The sequence below is a fragment of the Gymnogyps californianus genome, chromosome Z (genome assembly GCF_018139145.2).
Source record: "Gymnogyps californianus isolate 813 chromosome Z, ASM1813914v2, whole genome shotgun sequence".
NCBI lineage: Eukaryota > Metazoa > Chordata > Aves > Accipitriformes > Cathartidae > Gymnogyps > Gymnogyps californianus.
The window spans coordinates 4,201,097-4,214,154 of NC_059500.1; the positions used below are offsets into that span (position 1 = coordinate 4,201,097).

General features: G+C 35.2%; 1 protein-coding gene across 1 annotated transcript in view; it reads left to right on the forward strand.

Moving 5' to 3' along the window:
• TMEM161B (transmembrane protein 161B) overlaps positions 1–12,834 on the forward strand; it is a 31,986-nt gene extending 19,152 nt beyond the window's left edge. Inside the window, exons 5-11 of the mRNA XM_050912946.1 lie at positions 1,800–1,951; positions 2,523–2,583; positions 4,279–4,419; positions 7,745–7,858; positions 8,980–9,154; positions 11,333–11,429; positions 12,311–12,834. Coding sequence (XP_050768903.1) covers positions 1,800–1,951; positions 2,523–2,583; positions 4,279–4,419; positions 7,745–7,858; positions 8,980–9,154; positions 11,333–11,429; positions 12,311–12,588 — 1,018 coding nt within the window. The 3' untranslated portion in view covers positions 12,589–12,834. The remainder of the gene's footprint in view (positions 1–1,799; positions 1,952–2,522; positions 2,584–4,278; positions 4,420–7,744; positions 7,859–8,979; positions 9,155–11,332; positions 11,430–12,310) is intronic.
• Positions 12,835–13,058: the final 224 nt, after the last annotated feature.

Consider the following 13,058-nt stretch of genomic DNA (forward strand, 5'->3'; position numbering starts at 1 on the left):
TGTTTATAGGTTAGGACTATTGATCACAAACTGTTATGAAGTCCTTTGTATAACTTCAAGATTTGAAATTAGTGTATTTTCAATTTGTAATTGATGTCCCTAGCTGTAAGAAGACACTTGGTTTAAGAATGTATTATTAGAGAAACAGAGCTTTCCAGAACACTTTCTATATGACCCATTATGTACCTCTTTTTAGGACGATTTAAGTCTTGCTTTAGATAGATCGGTTCTTTCTGTGAAGTATGAAGGGAACTTAACTTGATTGCTGTGAACTTGATCATTAGATGCTGTGCTTAGGCCACATTATTGTGTGCATATGAGTACCTCTCTATATGTACATGAAATATAGCAATATGTCAAATGTGCTGATTAATGAAGTGTGATATTGCATAATCATATAGTTTCTTGAGAGATTAACTGATGACAGTTCAAATGTTTTACTGAATAAATACTCTAAAACATGTTTTCATGTAATCTACATCTAAAAATACTTCCAGTATTAAAAAAAGTGCAAATATGAATGAAAATATTATTGCATAGTGGAAAAAAGGGTACAGTTTACGCTTAAAATCTTCTTTTCCCTTTTTCTCTTTGGTTTTTCAAAGCAGGTAATGTCTGAAGTGATCTCCAAGTACTTTATTTAAATATGGACTGGATATTGCCTGCCATTTGAAGAAAAAGTCAATTATAATGGGTTGCAGTTCACAGTAATAAGAGTTGACAATATATCATGAAAAACTTATCCTAACCTACTGTTTAACTTTGGAGCTAATTATGTTTAGAAATGTGTTGAAAAGGAGAATACACATTTTAAAAGCAGCTTGATAACGGAACAGGTGACGTCTTAGATGTTCGTATTTGTGGCACTGGGGTTACATGAAAAGACTCAATATATTATACCAGACTATATAGGGTTTTTCAAGGTTGTGGGTTTTTTCCCCAAGGTGAGCATGGGGTAGATTTTTCTTTTGTAGATAGTACTAAATGTGCTGTTGTTTTACTGTCTTTGATAGCTGAGAAATCTCAAACATGTACATTTGAAAGTAGAGAAATACAAGTTTTATCTTTTTGTATGTTTTCTGTTTAGTAAACAGTCACGTAATAATCTAAGCAACAATCCCGTGCCATTTGTCAGTTTCTTGTAAGGCAGGTCTGCACTCCCTGTGAGCAGAAATTCTCACAACTGAGAAATTTTATGCCATTATTGATAGAAGTGCTTGTTGGAGCATCCTGTTCTTGCTGTTTGTATGGTATGCTTTAGGGTTGTGCATCCAGGAAGAACACGTATAGCTCCTCTGTGGTGAAAAATGTGTTTGTTCACTTCCCTGCCATCACAGTTGTTCCATTCAAAACTAATGCTTTGGATTTTGAAATTAAGATATATTAAATCTTGAGTTATGTAGTTTGAGGGAATGTTTTTCATTTAGCTCAATATTTTGCATTGAAGATATAATTGTCTTATTTTTTTGTTTGATGTAACTTAGGATTATTTAAGCATTTATATTTAAACTGTGGTTTAATTCTCCTGCATTGATAGTGAATATTGCTGGAATTGACTATAAGTAAGCCTAAATCAAAACTATACTCCAGAGTCATGTATTCCTGGTTACCCATTATGTGATGATTATGCTTTACGGTATTCTGTAATTTTAACCTGAAATTGACTGAACACACATTACCTTTTAAAAAAATTGCACATCATAGAACAACCCTAGTATAGATGACCAAAATACAGCTTTATAATTCTTAAATATAGTTATTTTACAAACTTAATTTTCCTTGACCTTTTTCTTGTGTAGTAAGGTACTGTTTTCGTTGACTACCCATTATTTCAAAGTAGAGGATGGAGGTGAAAGATCAGTCTGTGTCACCTTTGGTTTTTTCTTCTTTGTAAAAGCAATGGCAATTCTCATTGTGACAGAAAACTATCTAGAGTTTGGACTGGAATCAGGTAACTCCTTTCTTTAGTGTTTGCAACAGCTCTAGTGATTGCACGACCTGAAAAATTTATTTCCAGTCTTTTAAGTGTTTTTGAGAATATCTGTGTTAAAATGAACTCTGTGTCATACACTTCTAAGGAATTTTGCTTTGGAATGCAGATTCTGAAGGATATCCTGTATATTTTCCCTGCTTTCTTTTAAACAGAGTAATCTTCGCCTAGGTTGTTTGTTTTGCTTATGGTATTTGCCTTCCAGTTTTACATTTAACCCATTTTGCCTTTCATAGAAAAGTGAAGCTCCTTTAGTGAAAAAAAAAAAAAACAAAACCCAACCCCAAAAAACCCCCCCAACTTATGTTTGTAAAAAATGTTAATTTTGTTCATGTTCCTGAGTGTACAAATATCAGAGATGTTAATAATCAGGTTTTATTGCCTCATGGCATGCTAATTAGCACATGAAAGAGCTATGCTAGACATACGAAAATTTGTTTAAAAGATAACCTGTTACCTAGCATTTTATTTCAAAAAAGGGATTCTGCATTTGTACTGTAATAAAATACGTGTAATATATGTGTCTCTGCAGGATTCTCGAATTTCTCAGAAAGTGCTATGCAGTTTCTTGAAAAGCAGGGTTTGGAATCCCAGTAAGTTTCTGGAAATACATTTGGCTATTTTATCTGTGCATTTATAACTGAACCACTTGGATTTTCTTAGCAAGCATTTGTATTGCATGTTTTACGCTTGTACATGCTTATAATCTCTATAATAATGTGAAGAGGTGGGTTAATGAAAATAACTCATCAGTACTCACAAGTAACTTAAGTTGCATTTGTGTTTTCTCTTTTTAATTTGGAGATAGTTTCTACCCTGACATTTTGGTTGTAGTTCCTAAAATACAGTTCAAAACTATAAACATTTTTTTCGTGGTAATTCCCTTCAGCTTTACAAGGATTGCTTAAAACAGGTGATAGGTATTTTTTGCCATTCCTCTGGTATGCCAGAGGATGAGTGTGCAAAAGCTATAGATGGAGCTTGTGATAAAGTTGGCATTAGGAGTAAATTTTGGCGTTCGGTTGTGTTTTCAGGTTGTAATAGCGTTTTCCTATTATGCAAAAACATCTGCTTGCTACAGGACATCCAAGTTTTGTATAGACTGTCACAGGAATGTGCCATAGCTTGTGGTGTTACATAAATATACAATCGCTGTCATAGACAGCCTTTGTATATTGTAGAGTGGATTTCTGTTACAATTCTTTCGTTATACACATGCTCTAAAATGCGTTTATGGGATATGTCATCGCTGTGGGAGCACAACTTTGAATTTCTTGCTTGGAAGTTCTCAAGTACCGTGCAGAAGCTATGGAATCTCTTTATTTTTGAGGAACAGAAGTTTCCTCAAACTAGATTAGTGTCATTTATGAATAAACTCATGGGAAACCCTTAACTGAATCCCATGTGTTTCCTAGCCTTTCTTAACTCTGCTTTTCCTAAGCTGTTGCAAGTTTACTAACTTCTGTATTACTTTTTCTGTTAAATGTTTATTTATTTTTGAACTTTTGCAGTCCTTTGGCTGTTTATAGCAGTAATTGAGTTGATGATGGTGTCTCTTGGTAGTTCATGTAACGTAGACTAAAGAATCTGAAACTCATGTAGATCACTAGATTCGGTTTTGTTCCTCTTTAATCTGTGTTAGTTACAAGTCACTTGTTTTTTTTTGTGTAATCCAGTGTTTGTTAATTCCGTAATTCAGTTGATCCCAGACATTTTTTCTGTAATTTTTTTATATACTCCATAGTTCATTAATACAAACTATATTAATCACTTGGAAGAGACACGTTAATTGGCCACATATATTTTAGGTAAATCTGTGAAAAACTGCAGTAATAACAGTTTGATAGAGCTTTTTAATGGATAAAGGTAGAATGTAAGTAGTGTAACTTAAATATCCATTTTGTCTTTGACCACTTAAACTCATGATGCATCTGTTCCTCTCTTACAAAACATAATCATTAAATTAATTTTGTTAGCTATTTCTGTTATATAATTTGTTGTTAATTACAATATAAAATTATTCTTTTTTGTTCTTCTCTACTAACAAACTTAACATCTTATAGGCAGTAGCTTAGGTTTTCTGTTTTTCTAGGAAATAAATAGGTGACTTGTGTTATTTTAACTCCTGATTGGTTTGTAATAATGCTGGTATTCCAGAGTAGGACTATAGAATACTGTTTGCTTTTTTTATTAAATGTTAGATACTGTTGAGTTGAAAGTAGTCTCTGATACCCCACCCCCCCAACTTCCTCCCCAAGAAAATGCTTATTTCCTTTCTTTTCTTTTAGGGGTCCTGTGTCTAAACTAACCTTCAAATTGTTCCTGGCTGTTCTGTGTTCACTTATTGGTGCTTTTTTGACATTCCCTGGCTTGCGACTGGCTCAAATGCATCTGGATGCTCTGAATTTAGCAACAGAAAAAATAACACAGTAAGAGAAAATATATGCACATAGGTATATGCTACTCAGTCTTAAATCTTTAATGTCTGAAAATAAACAAAGCAAACTATTCCCACAAGAAGGTAGTGACTAAGACTTCTGTTGCTGCCTGCTTTTCGTACCTTGAGCAGACTTGCCACCTGCCTCTTTCTGCTCAACCTGTGCTCTGCCAGTCTATTACATTCTTTGCCTTGTAATTAGAGTCCCAATTGAAGGAGCTTTCCTTTCCTTCTGCAAGAGCTCCACCATGAATGTTTCTGCTTACTGCTACCTTTCCCCCATCATATCTTTTTGGAAGTTAAGATAACTTTCAGGAAGTAGAGGTGCAACCACAGACTCTTTTTTCCACCCCCGCCTATAGGTGGGCATCATGCCTTTAATAAATTTAGGGTAAGATACAAAGAAAAGGTGACCCAGAATATTTAATAAGGGTCAGATGTTAATACTAGTTTAAAGGAATATTTTCATTTTCAGCCATCCTTGAGTTTGGTAGTAAAATGTTTTCTCCGATTTAACTGTTTCTCTTCAGTGTTCTCTGGTTGAGGGAGAAACTCCAAATGTTTTTCATAGATCTTGACCTTTGATGTTTAATACACGTTAATGACAGATTCTGCAGCATAGGCCATTGTGATCATTTAGTCCGGTCACTTTCCTAAGAGAACTGTTATGTTTTCTGATATGAAAATTATTTATGTTCAAACTGCATTTTTTTTATTTTCCCACAAATATGCCCAGCTTAAAAAGTTAATCTATGTTTAAAGTGGGTCCTTCACCCTTGGTAAATTTATAACCAAGTACTCTGTGCTATACTTGCACTCATTGTAGTTGAATGCATCTAGGTACAGGTGCAAGCTGTCGGCTTGTTGTATCTGCTGTTAAGTTTCTGTCTATGTATAGACTGTGACTGAGTCACTTCCTAATCTGTTCTTTTCAGCTAAATAAAATGCTTAGTTTTTCATTTTTATGGTTCTCAATATGTTGAAATTTCTTGTGCCTTTTCTGTAAGTATCCCCTAGTTTTCCAACATCTTCCTTAATCTGTGGACATGAGATCCTAGGCAGAAATATAAAATCTCTGAAACAGAAGTTCATTAATCAAGAACTAAAAGAGTAATTAATATCCACTAGAATGGGGTTATGAAAAATAAACCTTCTCTAACTTAATGTTTAGAGGATACTGGAACTGGTTGTTGAAGATAACTTTGTGCAACACTAAGCAAATTATTTTCAAAAGTTTACCAATACTTTGACTATTCAACTGGAACAATATAAAAATTACATTAAATGGATTAAAACTTGGTCAGATATCAATGTAATTAGGTAATGCAATTATAAACAAAGAATCATTGTCAAGCGATAGGTTCTAATTGGCCTGAAGAGATCGGAATTTGCCCTCAGTGATGTGTTTCTATCAATAAGTAGATCATTATTGACTGTTTGCAGTTGTTTGACAGTGACTAAGGAGTAGCAGTAAATGAGGATGAAGTGTCACTGATACAAAGCTCTCTAATTTGGGTGCAGGAAAACAATGCCTTTCTCTGTAGTCGAATACATGGTCTACTTTTGGAAAAAAAACAACAAAACAAAACCGCCCAAATCCCCAAAGCTGCCCGAAAAAACCACCAGCCCCAAGCTCCCCAAAAACCAACTAAAAAAAAAAAAAGAAAAAAAACCCCCAAAACCACAGAAGAAAAGAACCAGAGAGGACAAGCTCCCTTTCCCATTCCATTACAGAATAGGAGGTTTAGCTTACAGGAAACACTGACCAAAAAAACCCACAACCGAACCCAGAAAGAAAAAAAAAGTAAAGTGAAGTTACCATTTCACTAATGTTCAAAATGATTAATGTGGTTCTCTTATGTATATAGGGAGTAAGGTTTTTTTGGGTAAACAGAATAAAAATAATCTGGTGTCCCTTTTGGTTTTGATAGCTGGTTTAACTTTTTTTCTTTAGCAGCAGTACCCTTCCCTGCATATATTTTGGAGTCGTCTTAATCAGTTTGTACCATTTTTGTACACATTCCCTCATTTTCCAGAGCCTGCTTCAAGAGTCTTTCAGCCTTTCTCCCTGTACTCAAGTAAACAGAAAGGGATTCTTGCCACCCTTTGGCACATTCCAGTTCATTAACTCAGTAGGATGTCTTAAATAAGTAGAAGCACAGGTAAAATGCTTTCACAAGTTAATGAAATGCTTTGGACTGTTCTTTGATGCTGTTGTGTTCCCTAGCAACACTGAATAACTAGCAGTGCTTATTTCTTCAACTGAAACCAATGATTTAAATGTGTATGTGATGACATCTTCTGAAACACGCAAACATTTTAATGGTTTTAGGAAGCTTGATAGTTTGAAATCAGTACGGTCTTGTGTTCTTTAGAATAACTTTTGATTACCTCATTTCTTCTATGGTGTAGAAGCACTGTGGTTGGAGATGGAAGGTGTAGACAAGCTGATTCTGTTAGTGAGGAAGCATTGCACTAGTGAAACGACCAGATCTACAGCACTGAAGTCTTCAACTGTTTTCATTTCATTTTAGTAATGAAAAATGATTGGGATATGGGGTTCAGAAATGAAGGATATTAATTTCAGGAAAAACTCTAGACAACTATCTCCTTTTTAAAAATTCTGCTGCCTGTTTTGTACTCAAAGATTACAGAAGAGTACTACTTTTACATTAACTGCAGTTTTGTGCAATGCTTTTAAAATGAAATATCTGTGCTGGCTTTCTTTTTGTCTGAGTATCTTTAATTGAACGTAAGTACCAAGTTTCATTTAGTCAAGGTTCCTAAGTAAAAATCTTCATTAAACTGGGAAATCTGACCTCTGAGAACTGTTGCCCCTGGTCTGCATAGATAATGGAAATTAATCTGAGTACGTTTTAAATACAGCAAAAAAATAGTAATATAGCAGCATATTTCCTATAATTATCCGAGATGCTGACTCTCTAGATTAAAACTAGCTAGTGCAGTTTGGTGTTAAGCCATCTTATGGAAATCTTCAACAACTGTCTTTTACTATAGTGTGGCATAATGCAGGTAGCTCCTTTGGTTAGATTGTTTGGAATAAATCAAGTTTTCAGATATTCTCAGAGCACTTTTTTAAGCCACAACCAGTGTGATTTCACAGTACGTAATATCACTGTTTGCTGAAACGCAAGTCATACCTATAAAATAGGAAAGTAATTTTCTTATTTACCTTTCTCCCAACTATTTTAAAATTTGGATTTCTCCTTTTGAATCTGTACCCCCAGTTTCAATGGTATGGTAATTGTTTGTATTTAATAACTTCCTCCCTTTTTTTTTTTTTTTTCTTCTTTCAGAACATTGCTACATATAAACTTCTTGGCACCTTTACTTATGGTTCTACTGTGGGTAAAACCAATCACTAAGGACTACATTATGAACCCACCTTTGGGCAAAGAGAGCGTCCCTTTGTAAGATTCCCTTTAAAAATTCTTTCTGGGTATTGAGAACAAAGCCGTAAGTCTAAGTAGTGCCCTGTGAAAGTCATAAAACCGTGAAAGACTTAAAATTTAATAGCATCTACTGTCAAAGGTATTGTGGAAGTTGCAGCTGAGCTCTAAAGAGCTTCTGTTATTTTGGAAGAACGAGGATTAGTCACAGAGTGTTGAATGGTAAGGTGGTGGTTCCCAAAAAGCTGCTATCTTCTGGCATCTCCTTGGCAGTGATGGGTTGTTCTTCCTAGGAGTGGAATACCATCTCATTGCCACCTTCTTGAACCTTGTATCTTACATATTGGTGTAGGAGAGGAGTGGTTTCACTGAAGACAGTTGAGATACATTGGCATGAGAACTGACCTAAGTGATCTGTCTTAAGATCTATGTGTAGATGAAGTGCATATGGAATTGATAGCTAAAATATTTAAAACATAAAAAGGGAAAGAATTTTCAGGAAGAGTGGTGTCTGAAATAAATATTGTATCAGTAGCATAGGTGATTGTCATTGTCACTATTAGTCTAGATAATTCAAAATAGTAGTATTCAAATAGACTCAAAACAGATGTGATTGGCTGACACTTTTATTGCTTTCTAGGTCTAATATGCTTCTAAGGTGATTCTGTGATATCTGAACTATTACATAAAATGTTGCAAATATATATATATTTTGTGCTTCCATTTTGTTCCTGAGTTCCTCTTAAAATGAGGGTGGTGCTATAACAGGGTATCTAAGGCAACTGAAGTACGCGTTTGCTATCTAGAACTGTGTGTCTCAAAAGCTGTAATTATCTGAGCGAGCTTGGTTTTTAGTGTCCTGTCTTCATTACTCAGAATTTAAGCATTTAAGAGCTGTTCTTGTTTACAGACAAATGGATACTAATTTGGATCGAATACTGTAATAGGGCTACTAAGAGGTAGCAGTAGAGAGAGCAGTGGAGGGCAAAAGTGAACATTGCACATGAACTTCGTAACTGTAGATTGTGCGTTAAGTATTTTTGACAATATGCTTCGAGATTTCTTTACAGATGATACAAACAAATAACTCTGTAGCAGCAGGTGACCTTTGGAAAACAGCATTACCCTTTTTTTATCCACAGAATGTCAGAAGATACATTTGACACCATGAGGTTGTGGATTATAATCCTGTTGTGTGCTTTACGGTTGGCTATGATGCGTCATCATTTACAGGCCTACCTGAATTTAGCCCAGAAAAGTGTGGATCAGATGAAAAAGGAAGCTGGCAGAATAAGTATGGTTGATTTACAGAAGATGGTAAGTATGGTGGCACCGAGGTTACGTATTTGGAGTGCTCTGTCTGTACAAATGCTTTTTTTTCCAGTTTGTTATGTTTTCTGTGGCACCAGAGCTGAAATGTGAATGAAGCTTGCTAAACTAAATCTCCTACAAAAATAGCACCATTACAGAGAAATTCTGCAAACCAAAATATGCAGAGATGTATCATCCATATTATGCAGATGGCTTGTCTTAAGTTATTCGGAAGTTGTTATAAAAGATCCCTTCATGAATTATTCTTTACAAACATGTACAAATATGATGTGTTTCTGCTCAGCATGAATAGATCTTGGGGAGTGTACAGGGTGAGTGGTGATCTGTAGCTACAACATGAGAAAAAAAAGCAATTGAATTTAGATAGAAGGGTGAAATACTGTTACCTAATCCCAACTATGATTTTTAAATTGAGGCAAAACTTAAGGTGGTTATATTCTGGGATAAAATGAGACATGTTTAATTCTGTCAGACCACTCTCAGGTGCACTAGCCTAGTTACAAACTGTCTGCCCATCTTGTTACTGTGGCAAAGGAAAAATGTCTTTGATTTTTTTTTTTTTTAAAGAAAAGTAATAAAACATACCTGAGGAGGTAGAAATTCGTAAGCTTGTTGTAGAATGGTGTTGTGTGTTGCCTGCAAAATAAACTTACGTTTCTGGTGTTGCATGATAGTGCTGCATGATGATCCTGCTGAGTTGGGGTGTATTGCAGCAGCAATATTGAAGTGTGCCATAAGACAAAGATTCCTCTCTCAGGATTGTCACTATTACTTATAATCTTGTCCTTGGCTTCACTGAGTCTCTGAAGGGCGTAAGTGGAATATGCAGTAGTTATTTACAGACAAAGTGGCTAGCAGTTTGCTTCAGAAAAAAGACTAGGAAATAGAGGTAGCAGCAACTGGTTAGGACAGAACTGTGCTGATTGCTGTGAGTGCATAATTTTAGTTCTGGGAGCTTTCATCCTATCTATAAAACAATAGTTCTCCTCTATGTGGTGTTTCCTAAACCCATTTGTCCAGTATCTCCATATCTTCTCTTTGAGAAGGCCATAGCCACTAAATGAAGTGCTGTTGTTTTACTAGCCATGTCTGCTTTATCTTCTTCTGGAACTTCTGCCAGTAAAGTCTTTCCTATCTGTCATCCTGCAGTGATCATTATTTTTTACTTTGTCCTTTTTATCATGTTCCATCAATTATCCTACAATATTTTTTGTCTCATGCTTTTTCTTCTGTCAGTGTCTTACTACTTTTTCTTCTCATGTTAGTTTTTTGATGCTTGCTCATCACGAAGCCCTTTGAGGTTTTAGAGGCATTTCCAAAAATGTCATGTCTGCCTTCATCTTTTTTGCCACTCTGTATTCTGTTCTTTTCTAAAATCCAGTTAGCTTTATTTCATTGCTTGCTTGCTATTGATTTTATGACTTTTTTCCTTCTTTATTTGGTCTAGTCTTTTAGGTCAATAACTCATACAAAATACGTAATGTAACAATCTTGAGAAAGAAGGAACAGATTGGGACCAGGGGGAGGGATAAATCTGGGTGGATTTCAATCAACCATAATGTATACCTGAAATGAAGACCATTTAAATGCTGTTATTGATCGACCACTAATGGAAAAATCATCTTGTCATTGTTTTTAAAATACTGATGTTTCACAGTTGGAAATCTTAAAAAATATCTCGCTTTTGAAAAGGGACTGCAATATTAACCAAACTTTCATTTACTTTTTATGAGGCTTTGGATAGTGACTACTACTTCATTTTTGAAATGGGATTTGGTTTGTAAATCACTGGGGACTTTAAAAATTAAACATATATTTAGCTTTGATTCTGGTGTATTGAAATGGGAATCTTTGAATGATGACATGCAGTTTGCAGAAGCAAAATTGATTGTTTTAACAGAACTGATGCTTTTAATTATTTCCTTTCAGCACTTCCTATCAGATTTGTTAGTGTCCTGAAACTAGAGTTCATTATAGGGATTTCTTCATTAGGTCTTTTGAAGACAATATGTCACATGCCAAGATGTGCTAGAAAACTTTTAAAACAGCTTTAATGCATAAGTACTGTTTTTTTTAATAAATTGCTTGTTTTTCCTAGACATGTTCATAAAGGTTTGCTTTGATCAGCCAGAACTCATGAATTACTCTCTTCTGTTTTCCCAGGTGGCTCGGGTATTCTATTATCTTTGTGTAATTGCACTGCAGTATGTTGCACCATTGGTAATGCTCCTTCACACAACTCTGCTCTTGAAAACACTAGGTAGGCAAAATTGGACCAACAAAAATGTGTTCTGTTCTACACAGGGCTTTTATATTTTTAGCTTACTAAAGAGAATTAGAATGTACGGGTGCTCGCAATACAGAAATACGTTACAGTTCCTTGCAATTTAAAACATACTGATGTGCGACTTTTAAGCAGTCCTCTTCTGTTGCTGCGTTTGACATCTTTCAGTGATACGCTAATTTGTTTGATTTATTTCTGAGAAATTGTGTAATACAACCAATTAAGCTGTTTACTTCTGTTGAAATATTTGTCTTTTAAAAAGTATTTTAAAAGTGAGCTGTATAAAGCATTGTTGATTTAATCTTATGAGCATCTGTTAAAGGAATTTTTTTCAGCTTTTCAATCTTAGGTGGGCTTTTTGAAAGTAAGTTGTGAGATATGGGGTTCATTTCATTATTGGAAGATCTGATGTCACTCTAGTGGTGGTTTTTTTTTTTTTTTTTTCTTTCTTGTGAGGGATGTCTTTTACAGCCTGCCATGCAGTCGTGGTATTCTTTTTGCAAAATGTCAACGGAAAGAGATAGGCTTTATTAGGCTGTGATTCATCCCATTCTGGAGTAGACATCTACATCTGGTGAGATGAATCATACCCAGCACTGACAGGGGTCCCAAGGCAACTGTATCCCATGTAGATGTTAGGATGTCAAAAGGTAAGATGAATCCTACCCTAATAGCTTACTAGTATGGTCAGGAAGCCATGCAGATGAATACAGTTAGTATTTACTAAGTTATGAAAACTTCAATTTTTTTTTTCCTGTGTGTGTGAAAAATATATGTCAGATGATCTATCGAGCGATAGAAATAACAGAACTTGAACTTAATTCTACAAAAATCTGTTACTTGTTTCTTTTTAACAGGTAATTATTCTTGGGGCATCTACCCGGAATTGAATTCTGACACTCCAGTAGAAAACAGTCTGCTTCCCAGTTCAGTTTATTCTGAGTCTCCACCTGCTGATGGAAAGATGAAAGTAACTGTAGTACAAATAACAATGGCTTTGGGAAGCCTAAAGAATATTTTCACTCCTCTGCTGTTCCGGGGACTCCTGTCTTTCCTCACCTGGTGGATTGCTGCTTGCCTCTTTTCTACAAGCCTTTTTGGGCTTTTCTATCACCAGTACCTGACTGTGGCATGAACAGGTCAACTGACAAAGCAAGTGTGAGGTCAAATGCTAGATACAAACCCAGGTACCCAAGAGGAGATGAAGAGAAAAGAAGAAAACTATATATGAAGAGAAAACATATCAGAATTTTTTTTAAACACTTCCTCTGTGTTCTCAGGGTGAATATTCTTACAAAGTTTAAAATCACAACTGGGTTTGTTATTTTTGTTACCCAAATGGTAGGTAACTAATTGAATTATAGTATTGGGACTGACTGATGTTATTGTGTGGCAGGTGGTGGTGAGCATGCTGAAAAGATACGACCTCTGAGTATCTTGGTTTCCATAAACAGCAAGCCAGCCTCAAAACTTTGTGTTTTAAGCATCAACAGTCAGTGAAGAACTGTGTTAGAAGGGTACTGGTTATAGTGATGGTGGCTGCCTATCTATTAAATCTTGAAACTGAGCCATACAATGGAAGGAGCGAGGGGATTTAAAAAAAAA